Source organism: Triturus cristatus, chromosome 3_1 (genome assembly GCF_964204655.1).
Source record: "Triturus cristatus chromosome 3_1, aTriCri1.1, whole genome shotgun sequence".
Classification (NCBI taxonomy): Eukaryota; Metazoa; Chordata; class Amphibia; order Caudata; family Salamandridae; genus Triturus; species Triturus cristatus.
Window position 1 is genome coordinate 877,992,514 of NC_140583.1, and position 20,024 is coordinate 878,012,537.

Consider the following 20,024-nt stretch of genomic DNA (forward strand, 5'->3'; position numbering starts at 1 on the left):
ATAAGAGTGTGTGAGCGTGATCTTCTGGTAGTCATTTACTCCCCTAACATTCCAAGTTTGGAAATTATAAGACGTCATGGCGAACTGCCTTTGGTGTTTTGGTAGTCCAGCAGAAAGTCTTGTCTCAGTGGGAAACGAATGTCTAGATGTGTGTCTGATTGTGTCGTCAGTAAATGTAGATGTATATCTAACTGCAGGATATGAATCTGAGGTGATCGAGATCTGATGCTTATTGTCGTCAACTGCCTAAGTAGATCACGGACCCGATTGACTGAATTAACAATCCCTTCACTCCCTCACCAACACCAACACCCTAAATATGCTGAGCATTGAATCCCTCCCCCTCAAACAAACTTAGTATCTGGAGACAAGAAATGGGAGTTCTCCCTGTGGCATGACTACACCGGCGTACGACCCTGCCCAAAGGCAGGGTGACCACTCGTGTGTGTGAGAGCTGAGAGCCATAGAACATTAGTTGTGCATTAGAGTCAACCCCGGCTTATAGCCGCAGATTCGTTGCTATTGATAAAATGGAGCGGTTGTTACCTGCTAGCAAAGGATCGTTAGCCATAACAACTTGCTGTTAATTAACATTGTCACCGAGTGCGAATTCTGAGGAGCCCTCAGTGGGTTTTCTTGTCTGTTCGTCGCTGGCCTCCAACATGATTGACGAATTTCATGGCAGATTTAGCATTCGTAAAGTGGTGTATGGACCCATCAAAGGCAACCTTCAATGTGGCCGGATAGAGCAGTGCATACGGTATTTTTGCTTGCCTCAGGATCCGTTTTATTGGCACAAATTCACGTCTTGCTGCCTGAACAGCGGGCGTGAAGTCCGGGTAAAACAAGATGTTATGTCCCTTGTGGTTTATGCGTCCTCTCTCTCTAGCCAAGCGCAGGATGGTGTCCCGATCATGGTAATTTAATAGGCGTGCTAAAATTGGCCTTGGCATGGCCCCAACAGGAGGTCTGGGGCCCAATGAACGATGGGCCCTCTCAACTATCAACATCACTGAAAGTTCTGGGCTGAATAGGTCACGCAGCAGTTCTTCAACAAATGTTTCCATCTTGAAAATTGCTGTTGTTTACGGAGTGTCTGTTATTCGGACATTGTTTCTACGCGATCGGTCATTTTTGGCCCTGATAATGGTGAGTATTTTGTCCATTATTCTTTAGTTTCCATTTGAAATTTGCGTACTTCTGTGGAGTGGTTTTCCAGCTGATCCAGTCAAGTCTCGTGGGTGTCTACTTGCTTCTTGACCTGATCTAGCTGGGAGGTGAGTATATCCTACTTGATATCGATAGTTTTTAAGCTTGAGTTCATATCCAGCAACAAAGTACTGAGATCATCGCTACTTCCCTCTGCTCCTTCCCGCATGCACTGCTCCGAATCAGTGTCTGCTTCATTGTCCATATGTCTGGTGAGCCTTTTGTTTTTGAAGGAGAGCTTCGATTGCTTGGCATTGTGCTTCCCCATGCTACCTCAGTCGACAGAATCAGCTTCGGTGAAGCAAAAAGAGTAGTCCATGCTGTTTACTATTCAGTTATTTATTACCTAATTTCCTCAAGCTAGAGTTAGCACATGCTCTCAGCCCCAGAGTTGTTTGTACTCTGCGAGGTAGTTGGTAGTGCGCCTCATTTTCATCCGTAGGGGGCGAAGACTGCTCCCACGCACCATCCAACCCTGCGGTGTGCCCAGATCCCCCTCTCCAGGTGTGACCTTATCGGTGACAGTACATACTCAGTTTAAAGTAAGCTTCGTTTTTTTTCGAGACACGCAACAATTACTTGAACTGGGATTAAGCGATGAGCGACAAGACTCCAACCTCTAGCTGCTAGCGCCTCTGTCTCACACTCCTCAGGTGTATGTATTCCGTTTCTATTTGTGGCCTTCTGGTATTGCCCCAATTAGCTCAGACAGTCTGGGGAACCAAGCGCGAATCCCCCGTCACAAGCAGCCCAGCCTCCGCAGTCAATCCATGCGCCTCATTGGGAATGTCTAGGCCCCCTGGCTAGGTCGGCCCAGCAATGGTGTTTACTTTCGGCATGGCTCAGGGCCCCAATTACTGCCGGCTCTGTCGCATCGTCCCCGCTTCAGTGGTGCCTCACGTATTGGCTCAGGGCCCCAAAACACTCCCTAGTCCACAATGTTGCCGTTCAGCCGACCGCTCAAATGGAGCAAGCGGCCGCCGGGTCACGCATAAGCTGCCCCCAGGCCCTGCAAGCCTTCAGCAGCACCCATGGGGCTTTCGAACAATTTAGGGCACCGTAGGCCACAGCTCGCCCTGGGAGGATTAGGGACCCGTCCCGGCCCCTTTACTAATGACTCAGGCCTCGTCCCTGCGGTAGTTGAGTTCCGGCCGCGGCAGGACAGCGCGCCCCAGAGACACGGCCCGCGGGCCCAGCAACAGAATGCTCTGACAGCCTCAGGTTCTGGCTGTTGTCAGCATTAGCACTATTCCTTGTGCTCTCCCTCCTCCATAGGTCATGTCTCACCTTGTTGCAGAATCAGGCACAGCACACGTGTAGGCCAGCTTCCCTCAGCCTCACGGCCGGGCCCAGATCACTGCTCCGCGTCTAATTTCTTCGGTTTTCCTGTGACTAAATCAGCACTTTTCGTCTCTGCCGACTCCTGCCTCCGCAGCACCTATTTTCCACTTCTGCCGAATATGTTTGAGCTCTCTGAGTGATAGGATTGTATAGGATTATTCTGCGGCCGACGGAGCCCTCTCAATGATCGGCCATCTTGCTTCTCTGCAAGCCTCGCCCCTCTCTCTTCTGCCCTCTCTCTAAAACCATCCGATGTCTCATTTACATGCAAAAAGGCAACATGGGCATCTTTTCTCTTTTATACTGTCCAGAATAGCAATGTGAAAATGTTCAATACTGGAGTTGATACTCTGGGAGATCTAGCACAAATGTGATTATGTGCAATTATTTACACCGTTTTTTCTGTAAGTAATATTGCCTTCATGACAAAATATTTTTAGTGTTCCCCAAAAATAAAAGATGCAAGGATACCTAATGTTGCACTCTTTCCCTAAAACGAAAGACGTGACAACATACATGAAGAAATACAAATTGTTCCTTAGGTTACTTAGGAACAATTTGTTTTCTGTAACTATAAAATATGGAAATTTTCGAAAATCATGTTCCTTTTTGTTGCATTTCCTCATGTATGTTGGCACGTCTTTCGTTTTAGGGAAAGAGTTTGGGGATTTTAATACTGCTTTCAATGCTCTAGATGTTTGTTTTCATCACTTGTTTGATCTCTATTGAGCTACTTTTAGATCGGACTACTTCTTGTAAAACAGGTTATTAAACCAACAACCAGTTAACAATGAAATAGACTGACATCTCTTCAAACATATAATTGTTATCAGATAAACAAAATAGCACTTGTTGTTGTGAGCTATGTCTGGTAAGATGAAAAGCATGCCTATACTTACAGACTTTTTCTTTTTATCATGCTCCTGCAAAATCTGAAGTGTTGGCTTTATTGCTTCTTGTTGAATAGCCAGCCCAAGTTTTCTGGAAATAGTGCAAACATTGGTAAATATTATGAATATACATACTTACGGGTACATGTCAACTTTATTCTTTCTTCACTGTCTATTAAAATGTTTCTTGTGGTCTTTACACTTGTCACAAAAGTCGGTTTACAACTTTCACACTCCTCGATTCATAAGGAGGGCGTTTCAAAAAGTGAGTCCAACTCAGGGTTTTGTGTAGGTTCACTAGATAATATTTGCTTCATCATCCGCCTAAACTAAATCACTGTGACCTACTACAAACATAACTAAGTACCACCATACGGAAATTCTTATCTGATTGTTTTTCAATATTGCATTAGAATATAGATGTGATGAGCACCAAACACTAGGAAAGATTAAATGTAACTGAACATATTGCATCTTGTAGCTATTTTTGTGTTGCTCTTTTGTTTCTTAATATACATGGTGATACTTACTGATGCAAGTCGCCCGTAGTGCATATTTCCTCTGACACACAGGCAAATGCGTCATACATACCACTGAAATATATTAAAAAACATATTTTGCTCAATATCTTACTTATACACATACTCAAATACAAAAGGATAAAGTCATCTACATATATCCTAAATGTTATACCAAATACAAACTAACCTAAAGCACTCAGATCTTCATACAAATTCTCCTACCACAATGAGTTCTTTACAGCCTTTACTACATGCCTGTCACTCATGAATATCTGGAAAACTTCTCCATCTCCTTTTCAACAGCCAGTCAGTGGCGGCTCACACAGGTAACGCTGTGGGGCGGAGCGGGGGCGCTTGTAGTGGAGTGTGACATACAACGGAAAAGTGGAGAGATACAAAATAAATCTAAAAAAAAGAACTTACTTTGCACTCACTGAGTCCACGATGCTGTGAGTACAAAGTAAGTGCTTTTATTCATTTATTTCCTTACTCTACACTTTCCGGTCGTATGCCCCACTCCACTACTCCCCACCCAGCCCTGCCCCCGCCCCGCCCCACAGCGTTACCTGTACGAGCCGCCACTGTTAACTGAGGCTGTCTGTTGGTGAAAAGGGTTGTTAAAAGACCAAAGCAGTGCACAGTATTTACGGGCCGATTTATATTTTGGCGGAGGGAGGTATTGCAGTCAGGGCGATGGAATATTTTACTCTGCACCTCCACCCACCAATAATGAAATGAACACCAAGGTGGTGGTCATTTCTTAAAGCATTGCCAGAAACTGCCATCACAGAGGTTCCTGTCAATGCTTTTTGCAGTTTGGTACAGGGGTCCCTCATATTTAGTTTTTCATTTTAAAAAACAATTTCGTAGTGGAATTTTCTTTCTGGGAAAAAATACAATTAAACGCCCCCCCCTCCCCCCTTACTACGGGAGTTATCTGGTTTTGCCTTGCAGTGACAAGTAGTAAATAAACAGCTATATTCGATATAGCCAATTCTCCGATGGCCCTTAATCTATTGGGCCGTTAGAGCAGTTTGGCCATGGTAGAGATGGAGCATTCTCTGTAATGGTCAAACTATGGTCCACCCTCTTTTACATTTAGCAGGCAGACCATAATGTTGGCGGTAAGCAAACTCTGTCACTTTTGCGATGGAGTATGCTTAACGCCAACATTTAAATCTTGCCCTTAGTATCCAGCACAAAAGATGTTTTTGTATTGGAAAGGAGTCTTTTTCATTGTGCAAAATCCTCTATTTGCTTCTTTCCACCAAGTTGCATCAAAGGCGTTACTGGGACAGATCAGTGCAAACACACCTACGTTTTCATGCAAACCTCAATATATTAAGATCGGACTTTGATGAAAAATTAACATCTACTTGACGAAGGCGAAAGCAAAAGCACATATCTATGGTGATAACAGATTTCAGTCACAATACAAATAATTTGTTGATGGTGTTATACTCATTTTAGGAATACTGGTAAGTTCTTGTGTGATATTTAAAATGATGTCCCTCTCCTGGCATTTGATGAACCATGTGTGAGAGAAGACTATTTTCTCTCATGATTTTCTCATACAGTTTATGGAAAGTGCTCCAGAAGTCCAAAATGAGAGTACAGTTTCTTGAAGTTCACAGTATCTTCCTCAGCCATGTAATAGTAGTTGGCAATGCAATTATATAGTGCTTACCACCCCTGACAGGCGTTTAAGCTCTTAACCGCACATAGCATGCTAATCCAGAACCCAAGGTTACTGGTATTGTTGGTTACTAGGATTAGTCACGTGCTCAAGAAAGAAAGAAATCTATGCATTTACTCAAGTTTCTTTGTGGTTAATCAAAATGAATACCTGTTAGGTGTGATCATTAGTGGGGGCCATGTGATTTCATGGAAATGCTGGCGAGATAAATAGGCTGGTGGAGGTCAATTAGTGTTAGGTTGCAAGGATTGGGTTTTAAAGATGAAGAGGTTGTGGCTACGAAGTGAGGTGTGAACCCTTTGCAGAACTATGATAGCACAGATTAAGATTAAGACAAATAGGCACGTGACTGAGAGTCCACTATATTCATAAATAGAAGACATACAGAGGATTGAAGGTAAGGAGATGGTCATTCTGAGGAAACAAAGGACAGGAATCAATCAGAAGTAGGTCAAGGTCGATGTTTCCTGCAGGGCTTTAGGAGTGTACTGGGAGAAGGCTTTCTGAGATGGCCAGCGATCTGAAGATTTACGCTGTAGAAAGAAACAACAATATATATAGTGCTCGTGACCGGGGCAGACAGTTTAAACATCCAAGTCCGAGTGGTCATATCATTTAAAAATTAAAAGAACCCTCCAATGTTATTTGCCAAGCCAAGGGCAGCTCTTTTAAACGTAGTTTGGAATAACTAAATAGGATCTCTGGAACTTAACCTTGATTTATCATCCAGACCAGGAAGGACATAAGGAACATTTCACCATCCACAGAGCAAGGGGAAGGGTAGAATACATTTGCAAAGAGCCCAGTGGCAGAATTTAAGCCCCTTGCTTCAGGAAAGGCATATGTTAGAGTTTGTGCCTGGCTCATGACAAATCACTAAAGTATTTGGAGATAGCCTCAGATGACCACAAGCTGCTAAGCACAGTGATCAAAACTATGTGTGGTAGAGCAGCCCACTCTGACAAGAAAAACAATTCCCACCCACAGGTGTACATGGAACAGGAAAGACCTTAACAGTTTTATGAGTAATGAATCCCAACAAAGTTTCTAAGAAGCCACAAAGCAATAGTTCTACTTTCTTAAGACAATGTTGGAGGGAGTCTATGTTCCTCCCTACATGATGTCAAATATTCTTTTGAAGCTGGTGGATACACAAATTGTCATGCACTGAACCAAAGAAAGGAGAGCTTTTAGAGCTTCATAAATGTCTTTCAGCACAAGAGCACTGACATCCCAACACCATTGTCTTCTGTAAACCAAGAATCATGAATCTCTTTAGTGGTACCCCAGCTGTACCAAGGAATTCCTACCAACTAAAATGTTCCCTACCAGTGTGTGTAATAGTGTCTCCATGGAAGGCATGGTCAGCACATCAAGGTGGTGTACCCTCCTTAGAGAAGCGTTTAGAGCCGGGACTGGTGGCTTAGTGGACTAATGTGTCCATGTAGGGGTCTGTGTTTGACCTCACGATGACAGGTGTCAAATCCTGGTGGATCCACTCAGCCGTTCATCCTTCTGAGGTCAATAAAAAAAGGACCATTGAGTTGGGTAACAATAAGCATCTGTTATTCAGTGCCAAAATACCATTCTGGGTGAACATGTGCTTTATAAATAAACAAGTTATGGAACCCAGGCCATCCAGCATCATCTTCCTATGTTGAAAAGAGAAGTCAGCGACCCATGACTATGAAGCCAGGAGAAAAAGCAAAGACTCTGCTGTGACCCTGTCTCAAGTTCTACAAGCCAGGTGACAAGCTGTGGTGTGCATCACAAAACATCTGAGCCTACACGGCACCAGTGGATGGCAACTGGATCAACCCTGTAGTCAGGTAATCAGTGGCTGATCTCGCCAGCTGTTGCTGACCGTGCCCCCAGAGTTGGGGCAGGAGCAGCAGCTCCAGACCAGTTCAACGAGCCCTCCTCTGTACTAATGTGGACTCCATGTTGGGAGAGAGGTCACATAATCAGGAGGTGGTCCAATGAACAAATGAGGCCTCCACCTGATGGTGTGTGCCGGGACAGGTGATCCTTCCAGGCCGGGTGGCACATCGCAGGTGCCCTGGAGGTACGACGCACTCTGGGTTCAGGTGGTACCAGGGACACAGTCAGTTTGCATGTTGCTGTGGAGCCAGGGAGAGGTTGCAATGCAGGGTGCCCCTCCCATCTCTGAAAGCACCCAATCCACTTTTTTTAGAGTGGAGATCCTCAGTCACCTCACCACACCAGCGCAAAAGAGGAGGCAGACTCCGAGGTAAAGATTGGTTTTACACAGAGTGAGAATAAAGTCTGATATTCTGAATAAACTTACTTCCACCAGCAGCCTGTCGGCTGATTCCACAGTATTCAACTGCAGTTTCACCACAGTGTTCTAATGAAGAATTAGGGCTCTAGCATTCTGTATTTTTTCACAATAGTGGCACACCTGAACTGCATAGAATCAAAACTGTGAGGCTTCAACCATTTCTTTAGAAATTAACTATATGAGGGAGTTCATTTTGTCATTAAAAAAATGGTTTGTGCTCTAGAAAGCTAAAATAAGGAGACATTTTCTACTATTTCTCAAACATCTTTCTCATCCATTTCAGTAAAACATTCTGGCATGCAGATTGTACTTTCAGCAACAGGCACACTTAATCAGTTACCTCCCTAGTGATCAAATGCAGCATCAAGAAAGAGTTCCAATGAACAACTAGAACAATAACATTCTGTATTTATGACAAAAGTGCAGCACACCTGAATGTCATCTTGATAGAATCAAAGCTGTAATACTGACAGCATTTCATACAGAGGAGACTGCAGTAAAGGCTCAATAAAAGTATTTTGTCATTGAAAAAATGGTTAGTGTTCTAAAAAACTAAAATGAGACACATTTTCTATGACTTCTCAAATATCTTCCTAATCTATGCAAGTATAACATTCTGAAATATGGACAGAAACACGTACTTCCGATACCAGCAGCAGTCTGTTGTTTAATTCCCTAATGATCAACTGCAGCTTTACTACAGAGCTCTGATGAGCAACTAAGAGTGCTAACATTCTGTATTTATGACAATCAATCAATCAATCAGGGATTTGTGAAGCGCAAGGGTCTCAAGGCGCTCGGGGGGGGTGGGTTCCGGGCAGCTTCGTCTCATCTGCAAAGCCAGGTTTTGAGGCATTCTCTGAAGGCTTGCAGTTTGGGGGTTTGTATGATGCTGAGAGGGAGTTCGTTCTAGGTCTTGGCTGCGATGTAGGAGAAGGATCGTCCCCCGCTCTGGCTCTGCGGATGCATGGGATTTTGACTAGGGCAAGATCTGCGGATCTGAGGCTTCGCTTGGGTGCCTAGAAGGAGAATTGTTCATTGAGGTATTAAGCGCCGATGTGGGGAGTTGCAGGCGTGAGGGAGGAGCTTGAAGGTCATGCTCTTTTTGACGGTGAGCCAGTGGGGTTCTTGTAGGTGTTGGGTGATGTGGTGTTGTCGTGGAATGCCGAGGACAAGTCTAGCTGCGGCGTTCTGGATTGTCTGGAGTTTGAGGAGTAGAGATTTGTTTATTCCAGTGCAGAGGGCGTTCCCATAGTCCAATCTGCTGGTTATGAGTGGGTGGGTGACAATCCTTCTGGATTCGGGGGGGGGGATCCACTTGTAAGTCTTGCAGAGGATGAGGACGGTGTTGAAGCATGTAGAGGATACAGTGTTGATCTGTCGGTGCATGGTGAGGGAGGAGTCTAGTATGATGCCGAGGTTGCGAGCGTGGTCTGTGGGTGTGGGAGGTTTGCCAAGGGTGGTGGGCCACCAGGTGTTGTCCCATGCTGAGGGGGTGGATCCGAGGATGAGAACTTCCGCTTTCTCTGAGTTGAGCTTTAGGCAACCGTTGCTCATACAGGAGGCGACGTCTTTCGTAACTTCCTTGAAGCTGTGTTTGGTGATGTTGGGTTCGTTGGTGAGGGAGAGGATGAGCTGGGTGTCATCAGTTTATTATACCATGGTGAGTCTGTGTTTTCTGACAATGGTGGCGAGAGGGGCCATGTAGATGTTGAAGAGTGTGGGGCTGAGTCTGGATCCTTGGGTTACTCCGTAGCTGATCTCTGTGGGATTGGAGAGGAAGGGTGGGAGTCTTATTCTTTGGGTTCAGTCGGTGAGGAAGGTGCAAATCCAGTCGAGGGCGGTTTCCTGGATGCCAGCGTAGTGGAGTCTGGTGGTAAGTATGCGGTGGGAGACGGTGTCGAAGGCTGCAGAGAAGTCTAATAGGATGAGTGCTGCCTTGTGGCCCTGGTCCAGGGCGGTCTTGGTGCTGTGGTTGTTGCGGAATCCGGATTGGAAAGATCTGAGGATCGATTTGGCTTCTATGAAGTTAGTGAGCTGTTTGTTAAGTAATGTTATGTATTGGTTTTTATTGAGCGCACATTTCACCCGGAGGTCTCAAAGTGCTAGCCTGACTCAGAGAACGAAAAGGAAGAGAAAAAGGGGGGACAAACTGGAGAGAAGACGGTCTCAAAACAACCAGGTTCTGAGAGATTTACGGAACTTTCTGTGGTCAGTTTCTGTACGAAGATAAAGAGGGAGTGCGTTCCACAGAGTGGGGACAAGACAGGAGAAAGATCTTCCGCCGTTCCTGGCGGTGCGGATTTTCAAAGAAATTAGAAGATGTTTATTAGCGGATAGGAGGGTTCTGGAGGGCTGATACCTTTGCAGTGTATTAGCAAGATAATGGGGGCCGTGTCCACTGAGGGTTTTGTGCACTAGACAATTAATCTTGAATGTGATACGTTAGCTGATTGGGGGCCAATTAAGGGCTTTCAAACTTGGTGCTGAGGGGGAACGGGGAGGTAGATTTAATACTAATCTGGCCGCCATGTTTTGAAGGACCTGAAGTTTTGTTAGGTGCTCTTTGTTTATGGAAGCCAAAAGAGCATTGCCATAATCCAGACGGCTGATGATTAATCCTTGCACCAGTGGCATGCGAGATGACAGTGGGGCCCATTTAAAGATCTTACGGAAGCCGGGCATTAGTCCATACCAGATGCGAGCCACATGATTGACATGATCCGAAATGGACAGTTGATTGTCAATCAGCACCCCTAGGTTGCGAACTGACACCTTAGGTGAGGGACATATGCCTAGATTTAGAGGCCACCAGTCACTTGACCATAAGGTTTGTGTATTCTTTTAATGATTTCGGTTTTACTGGCATTGAATTGCAGATGATTGTTTAACATCCAGCAGTATATGTCAGGCATACACTGTCTGAATCTGCATTTGGTATCGGTTGGGTCTGGTCCGTGAGTGAATAGCAGCTGAGTATCGTCAGCATACGACACTGTGTCAAAGCCATGGGTTTTAATTATGTTAGCTAGAGGTGACACCTACAGATTGAAGAGTGTAGGGCTCAAAATGTCTTTGAGTTGGCTGCTGGAGGTGAATGTGCCCATTTGAACTTTAGAAGTACGATCGGTCAGGTAGCTCCTGAGCCAGTTCAGTGCGGTGCCCCCAACACCCATCTCCCGCAGGCGATTCAATAGAGTGCTGTGGGAGATGGTGTCGAACGCAGTCGACAGGTCGAGAAGGAACAGGATGGCAGATTGTCTGGCGTCAAAGGAGAGTCTAACATTGTCTACTATTTCCAATAAGGCAGTTTGTTGACCAATGACTCTAAAACCGTCCCGAAGAAAGGAAGAAGAGAGATTGGCTGATAGTTGTTAGGCTGCTTAGGGTCTAGAGTTGGCTTCTTTAATATGGGTCTAACCATAGCCTCTTTCCATCTGGTTGGAATGATTGAGTGGAGTAATGATAGCTTGAGGAGTTTGGTTAGGCCAGGAAGGAGGGCTGGTCTGATTTTGGACAGAATATGAGAGGAGAACGGGTCAGTACAGGAGCCAGATTTCACCCTCCTGAGCACAGTTGAGACGTCCTCGTAGGTGAATTCAGTGAATTCGCTGAGAGGGGTAGAAGACGGGGTGATTGCTGGCAGATCCCTGATGTAGTGGTTCGCTGACTGTGTGGGGGAAGAGGCTGTGGATGTTGTTGATTTTATCCACAAAGAAAGATGATAGAGTGTCCACCCACTCTTGCGATGTAGTCTGTGTTGGCTGACAAGAAGTTGGGTTGGTAAATTCTTTTAGTATTTTGTACAATTCTTTGTGGGAGTTAGAGGCTTGGTTTATTTTGTCCCCTAAGTAGGTTTTTTTGGCCATTGAAATGTGGTCGAGATAGCGCCTGTGTGTAGATTTGTAGAGCTGTCTATCTACGGCAATTTTTGAGTGCCTCCACCTGCGTTCAGTCTTCCTACTAGCTAACTTGTCTGCTTTTAAGTTAATGGTGAGCAAGTGTTATAATTTGTTGACAATCTTTTTAGTGACTCTGGCTGCAAAGGGGAGGAGAGAGATGGGTCGGTAGTTCTTGATGTCCGTCGTGTCTGCAGTGGGTTCCTTGAGGAGGGGATTGACCTCTGCGCATTTCCTGTCATTGGGAAAAGTGCCTGTTTCGAGGGAGCAGTTGATATGACAAAAGTATGGCACACCTGAACGCTGTTTTGATGGATCAATTTTGTAAAACTGAAAGAAACTTCCTATAGAGGATAATGCAGTAAATAAAGAAGTACGAGGGGTCTCTTTTAGCAATAGGAATTATGGTTAGTGCGCTAGAAAGCTAAAATGATGACACATTTTCTAAGAGTTGTAATTATAAAAAAATGAATGTTTAAAAAATAAAAAAAGACTGAATTTCACAAGTTATAAGTAACTGACATAAGTATACCTTGCACCTTCTCTTATCAGTGATGTTTTATGTGCGGCCATAAGCAGTGCAGAATAGCTGTGCAAGTTATACTTATGTCAGTTATGTATAACTGATAATTCTCAGGTTTTTTTTTTTTTTAAATGTTAGTGTTTTTATTATTAGAAGACCTACGTATACTCCTGTTAGACATGACACCCTTGGGTGGTAGTCACCCAAAAATGTTGCCTTCACCCCTCCACTTCTACTGAGTTTGTTTTTGTTGGCTTTAGGACTATGTGCACTTTACCACTGCTAACTAGTGCTAAAGTGCTTGTGCTCTCTCCCTAAAAACATGGTGCAATTGGCCTACACCTAATTAGCATATTTAATTTATTTGTAGGTCCCAAGTAATAGTACTACATGCAAATTAGGCTTGCAAATTAAATGCTGCTAGTGTGGCTGCAGCACTCATTGTGTCACCCACTACAGTAGCACTTTAAAACTGGTCTCAGCCTGTAGTGCAGTATTAAACGGCCATTTCTAACCTGGCAAAATGATCCGTTTCCCAGACCTAAGTCTGCCTTTTCTTTTTCTTTTCAAATCTGTTTATTAAAAGATTGCAATCTTATATCACAGTGTGAAGGCATTTAACAAGTTTCAACATAATATACAGCTGGCTTAAATTGATATTCAATATTGACATTTTGACTGAGTATCATATTTCTATAATCATAGCAGTTATGTGCTCAATTTTACCGTGCTGCAAACCATTAGCTGTAGTGTTAAACAGTCAACAAAGGACAGAAATAGAAGATAGTGAGAGAGAAGAAAGTATCAAGAAAGGGAGGGGGTAGAGGGTCACTCCAAGTGAGGGGTCCCCAATTTCCCCATCAGGGGCTATGGGGCGGATATTGGGCTCCCCGTGTTGTCATGCTTAAGAGTCTCGTGTGGAGTGTCAGTGTCCTGGGTTAGCGTAACAACCTCAAATAATTGGAGGGAATGGAGCTCAGGAGGAGTAAAGCACATATGTTCCAGTTTGGAAAAGTAGTATAGCAGAGGCTGCCAAGTACTTGTACATTTAGATTTAGTGTGATGTGAGATGTTTCATCGCCATGATGTGCCAAAGACGAGTAGACCTCATGGGAGACGTAACTGGCTTTTTCCAGTAAAGGGCTATTAGCTGCTTGGCATCTCCGAACATGTGTGATAAGATGTGCCAGTCTATGTGGGTCACAGCTAAGAGCGTTTGTGGCCTAATTCCTTAAATGACTACAGTGGGGGTGTCTGGTATGGGGAAGCCTATGGCATTCTTAATGTGACTTAACACCTCTTTTCAATAAAGGGTCAGCAATGGACAGGTCCACAATTTATGTAAGAAGTCCCCAGCCGCAGTTTAGCAGTGCCAGCAATTGGGTGAAGAGGTGGGGAACATCCTATGTTATGCGCTTGGTAGTACAGTACCATTTTGTCATGGGTTTGGATGCGGTTTCCCGCTGGGTATGCTTTTGAATATTTTCGGAGTGTCACGCCATAATTGCTCCCACTGGTTCGGGGTGACCTCTTCTGTAATATCTGCTTGCGATTGTATTGACATGTGTGGGGTCCAATCGAGGTGCAGTGCTGCAATACTTGATAAGTATGGGAGATCAAGCCCCGCAAGCTGTCATATGAGCGCACTAGTGTTTCAAAGGGGGAGAAGGGCCGAGTTGCCCCTTGAGTGTTTAATGGTGTGTGCAGTCAATGTCGAATCTGGTAATATTGTAGTCTAGACTCCTCACGTAGGAGATAGTCTCTCTTGTATTGATCAAAAGTTTGAAATCTATCGCCCTCGAAGAGGTCCCGGAATATGCAGCTTTCTCCCTCTCTCCACGCTGTAAAGGATTGCTGTTGCGGGGCTGGGGGAAAGTTTGGGTTATGTGCTGGAAGAGGAGAAAGAGGTGAGGCTCCTGTGTACTGTAACTTTATCTGAGATGTCTAGTACTGTCTTTGTGGGTGTAGCTATGTAAGCACTACAAGGCCGGGTTCCCCGTCGAAGCCAGGCTAAGTCTCATAGCGACCTGTAGGCCACCGTCCGATCCATATGGAACCAGTACTTCTCGCTTTCGCGGACCAACCATTCCAAAATGTATTGGGGTGTGATGCCCAGTAATATTCTAGGAGATTGAGACATGCTAGCACCACTCTATCTCTAGGTAACATAAGGAGTTTGTTTGGAAATCTCAGGTGCTTCTCTACTAATATAAAATTGGTGAGGTCCCGTTGCAAGCGTTGTATATCAGCTTGCGGTATCAGAGTAGGGAGTGTTTAGAATAAATATAATATCTACGCCATGAAGGACATTTTCATTGCATTAAGTCATCCAAGCCATGAAAGTGGGAGCGATTTCTAGGTCCTCCAGCACTGCCTTCCTACATTCCAGCCAGTTTGCCTGCGTCCATGTAGACAGGGAGGGGGGTCAAGTCTGGGGGAGTGAATGTGGCCTAACGGCTAGGGCGATCGACCTCCGATCTGGGGAACCGGGTTCGGCAGGGATGCTCAACATTCTGTGATTCTGGGTAAGTCACTTAATCTCCCCGTGCCTAACAACAATGAATGTGTCCTTCTGTAACGTAACTAGTGCTCATGTAAAGAGCTCTGATACATTTGGGTGTAGTTCCCGATATATAAAACTCCACAAAAAAAAAAACTAGATTGCGGATCGAGTGTGACGCCCATTGGAAAGGGGTGAGGTATTGCAGTTCCGGGATATCCCTTGTTAGGGATCGACAGGTTCAATGTCCATGACTTAGCCAGGTTGATTTTAAGTCCTGAGGTTACAAAGGGTTAATATCAATGCCGGCAGCGAGGTCCTGGTGCTGTCTGAGTAAGAGAGCTTCTGCAAACAATGCTATCTTATGCTCAATGCCCCCAATGGGAATGCCCCTAATATCTCCTAATTGACGAATGGCTATTGCTAGTGGATCAATCGCAAGGGCAAAAAGGAAGGGCGAGAGTGGACAGCTCTGCCTGGTGCCTCTGCGTATGTGTATTGGTTGTGTAAGCTGGCCATTGCCCCTAACTTGCACCTGGGGAGTACCATATGATGCCATGATTCGAGAGACCATTCTGGGTCCCAGCCCTATTTTCTGGAGGACCACCCGTAGAAAGACCCAGTCCACACGGTCAAATGCTTTTTCAGCATTGAGAGATAGTAAGCAGGCGGGGATTTCCTGTCAATGGGCTTTTTCTACTAAATAGGCTATCTGGTGCACGTTGTCCGCCACTTGACGTTGGTAAATAAACCCCAACTGATCTGGATCGATCAAGCCGGGCAGGTAGGGCTCTAGTCGGTTAGCCCAAATTTTTGTGTAGATTTTTGCATCTGTGTTAAGGAGTACAATAGGGTGGTATGACAAGCATAATGTATGGTACTTATCTGGCTTGGGGATGAGGGCTATCTCGGCCATTGCCAATGTAGGAGTGAGACCAGTACTATCAGTAAATGAGTTAAAAAGTCGTAACAGATGTTCCTGTATTTACGGTAAAAACATGTGATAAAATTGGACCGGAGTCCATCCGGACCGGGGTTTTGCCAACAGGCAAGTCCTTTAGTGCCTGTTGAAGCTCGGTTAATGTGATTGGCGCTTCAAGAAGCTGTGGGTGTTGCTCATCTAGGGGGGAAGGTTGAGAGAAGAGAGAGTCCAACCCGGGGGTGAGGGGCCTCCGTCATATAGAGTGGTGTAAAAAGTGTGGAAGGCGTGTAGTTTGTCTTGCTATGTTATGTCCTCTGTATTTTTTACTTTTGCAATATGAGCCTCAGCCTACGCGCAAAAATGGACCACACCTTGTCTCATTCCTCATAGTACTTCTGTTTTAGTGTCAGCAGTGTTCGCTCTGCCCTATTTGCCCTCAGTTGCCCCCGAAGCATAGCAAGGAGCCATTTATGAGTTCTAGAGGGTGTTGTGTGGTCCAGTCGTTCCAGAGCTTTAATGTTGCTGGCCAAGCCAGCCTCTACTAACTGGGCCTCACAAATGCACGCTATGCCGATTGATGTAATAACACCCCTGGTTGTCGCATTGAAGGCATCCCACAGGACAGAGCAAGGGGTTTCAGGGAGGTCGTTGGATGTGAAGTATGCCGAGATATCTTTTCATATCTCTGCCACATCAACCGTGTCGTGCAGGATGTGGTGGGGGCAATCGCCATCGAGGTCTGGAGAGGGCCAAATTAGCGTGTCCTTGCAGTAGTACTTCCAGGTGGCCGTGGTCAGAAATGGAGATATCTGAGATACAGGCAGATTCTATGTTCCTCATGAGTGAATGGGGGAGAAAAAGGTAGTCAATGAGGGAATATGAGTTGTGTACATATGAATAGTAAGAGTAATCTTGTGCGTCTGGAAAGTGGTAGCACCAGGCATCTATAAGGCCTAAGTCGTTGAGGGTTTGCTTCAATACCGCAGACTTCGCCCCAGCGCACTGAAATGAATTAGAGCTACGGTCTAAATCTGGGTCCTAAACCTAGTTAAAGTCTCCCCCCAGTATTAGTTGGTACCCTTCCCGTGCCACTTGGCCTCTCAATAGAAAAATGCCTTGTGCCTAGTTGGGTGCATATGCGTTGATGTGAGTAAGAGGTTGTGCCCCACGTTGAATTTAAACTTTTAAGAACCGGCCCTCCCTGTCACTCAACACCCGTGGTTTCCCGCGACATGTCCCAGCTTGCATAGGATTGCAACTCCAGCAGTCTTAGTCGGGGAGGAGGCCCAGTATTGCATCGGGTACTTAGGATGGGCCATGCAATGCGTGTCTGATTACAAGAGATGAGTCTCTTGTATGGACAAATAGCGCCAGACCTGGCTCCTTTTGTTGGGGGCATTGAGACCTTTTACATTAACCCTTTCGATGCTCATGACGACCTGGACTCGTCATGACACACACTGGTCGTGTATTCATGACGAGTCCAGCTCTGGTAGTACAAGACCTTATAGCTCCAACTTAACAACACTCTTTGAACCATGCACTCTGAATCGTGTACAGGAACCACATGAAAATTGGAGTGCTTTGTGACCTGGCCTGTGGTGAAATACCATATAAATATTGTTACATGACTTTTGAAAAAATAGGCCTCGAAAGGCTTATGGTAAGCATTCTATAAATAGCAACACAATGTAGTTCAAGACAGTAGATAAAGCATTTTTCATTAGTTGTTCATTTTCCTTACTTTTTCGTCATTTTCTCAAGTGCTCTTTTAAGTTTGTTTGCCATTTTATGGAGTCCTTTGGCATAGCTAATTTCAAGTTCAGCCCTATAAACAGTAACAGAATGTCAATTAATATTCCTTCATTTTAGTGAAACGCATTGTGCAAAGATAAAAAGTACAGGTGACAACAAATTAAGCAGAAATAACTGTCAGATAGTTACATCCTAGCGGTGTAGATATTGTTCAACTATGTAAAAACCAATGAGACATAAACTCTCTAGAATAACGCCTTACAGGTCATATTCCACAAATACTATGCATAGTAAAGCAAAAATAATTAGGATTTTTTCAAAACAATTGCAAATTTAAATGTTGTTGCAAATGGTCATACAACCTTGACAATCAGATAGAACAATACCTTATTAATGGTATAGGCTTTCTAGATATCATATTGCAGTGTTGAGGGATCCAGGGATTCCAAATTTGTAAAGCAAAGCTTTTTCAAATTCATTTTCAATCTGCAACCACATGATCCTTTAAGCAAAGCTTGGAAAAAGCTGCATTGGATGCTTAAAGAGGCATAGGACATTTCAAGTCCCTATACATCATACAATGAGCTCTTAACAACAGTGATCGGTTTTACCTCAAATCCAGGATTATCAAACACGCTGCCTAGCCAGTCCTGCCAAGTACTACGCATCAGGCGTTAGACTAACAAATGTGTGGTGGTCTGCATCACCGCACTGAAATGGAAAGTCACACATTTGAAGCATAGCGCCTGCCTCGGCTGTCAAGCAGTACAAGTGCTGTTATAGAAAGTAAAAGTAACGCTGAAGGGCCAGCGCGCTGCACCGCAGGGTGGCTGAGCTAACGTTGCAAAGAAACATTGTATAAATAGGATAGGAAGGATTTTGAGGCACAGCATTACGTGATATTACTGAGTGTTAGTGTATGGTCTCCAACAGTAAATAATTAAACAGCATGGCCCTTTAATCATTGATGCACATGTAAATATAGACTTTGGCGGATGTGCTGAAAACTTTAACTTGTGAAATAGAGGTGGGCTGATTAATCGGTGGGTCGGAGTTTGGCCATCGAATTGAATGAATGAATTTTATTCTTCAGTTAATAAAAACTTACAATGTGGCACATCTATCTCATTACATACTTAAAATCACAAAGTAAGCATCTTTTAAAAAGGAAATTCAAAACAATTACATATTAATCACACATATAAAACAATTGAATCGCTCTTTAAAAACTACCTAGACATGTACTACCTCAATGCAATTACAAGAGAATGATGCCACACACTATTTCCTCTAAATTCCTTGATGCATCCGACTCCATCTATTATTGTTAATCATGCTACTCTTGAAGCTAACTCATGTAAATCAAACTATCCTATAAGCTATCTCGTGTAACACAGGAATAAAATACGTTATAATGGAATAGCCTTTTTAAAAACTTATAGTCCTCTCCACTTTAAATTAAAAAAAAAAAAATCCCCATCTTATTTGCCCGCATTAAATAGAGGGAGATTATATCTATTAGAGATCTAAAGTGCAATGTGCCATTAGTGAGCTCATCTTGTAGTGATACGGTTACTCAGCCCTTATTTTTCACTTTGTACTAGATACTCCTATATGAATGGGCCAAACCTACTTTTACTTTGACGGGCTCTCCTTCCGAGACAAGAGACCCTTACTGTGCACTTTAAGCTAACTTACCCACTGCAGTATCCACAAACTTTAAAATGTTTCCAGAAAAACATAAATCTTCTCCCAGCAAGCCTGCTTTTACAGCCTGACGGCATGTGAGAATAGCGTTTTGATTAAAATCCGATTTTAACAGGCTTTGACGTTCTGTTTTTAGAGCTGGACAGCTACAAACTATGTGGCACAAGTATTTTCTGACTTAATTACAGAGGCGACATGCAGTTGTATTACTCAATCTTTTCCACGCAGGAAGGTAACTAAGAAATTGATTATGGCCAGTCGGAGTCTTAGGAATTTTAACTTTGCGTTCAGTCCATTTAAACCCCCAGATAATTCTGGGGCTTTAGTTGGCTATGAGTGGGAATTACCATCCATGCATGTGACCTTTTCGCTAGTGGCTCTCTGTCCAGCAGTGATGACACTTCTTTACTACTCCCGTTAATCACTCTATTAAATGCAGATTGTGAAAGAGGTAGGGCCTATAAATCGCCTGCATTAAAAGTAGATAAGGCCAGATTAAAATATTCATGAGCAATCGAATATTTATGATCCCTTATAGCATACCAGTTAACAGACATAAGGGTTGAATTATTATTTTTTCTTAGCTTATGACAAAATTTCAAAAATGGCCCTAAACTATTTACAGGTTGTTTTCTTAAGCCAAACTCCAATCGGATTGGTGCTTGCGAAGCCTGCTGTGGAAGATTAAATAAGCAACGGTATGCCCCTACCACAAGATTCTCTATAGTTTCATAGGCCTTTCCTCTCAAAATCTCCCCA

General features: G+C 44.1%; 1 protein-coding gene across 10 annotated transcripts in view; it reads right to left on the reverse strand.

Moving 5' to 3' along the window:
* Positions 1-20,024, reverse strand: part of NOSTRIN (nitric oxide synthase trafficking) — a 365,313-nt gene that overhangs the window by 289,326 nt on the left and 55,963 nt on the right. For all 10 annotated transcript variants that reach the window (XM_085645377.1, XM_085645374.1, XM_085645376.1 and 7 more), the window contains 3 exons: positions 17,548-17,631; positions 3,971-4,033; positions 3,450-3,531 (listed from right to left, as the gene is read on the reverse strand). In XM_085645377.1, the coding sequence (XP_085501503.1) occupies positions 3,450-3,531; positions 3,971-4,033; positions 17,548-17,631 (229 nt within the window). The remainder of the gene's footprint in view (positions 1-3,449; positions 3,532-3,970; positions 4,034-17,547; positions 17,632-20,024) is intronic.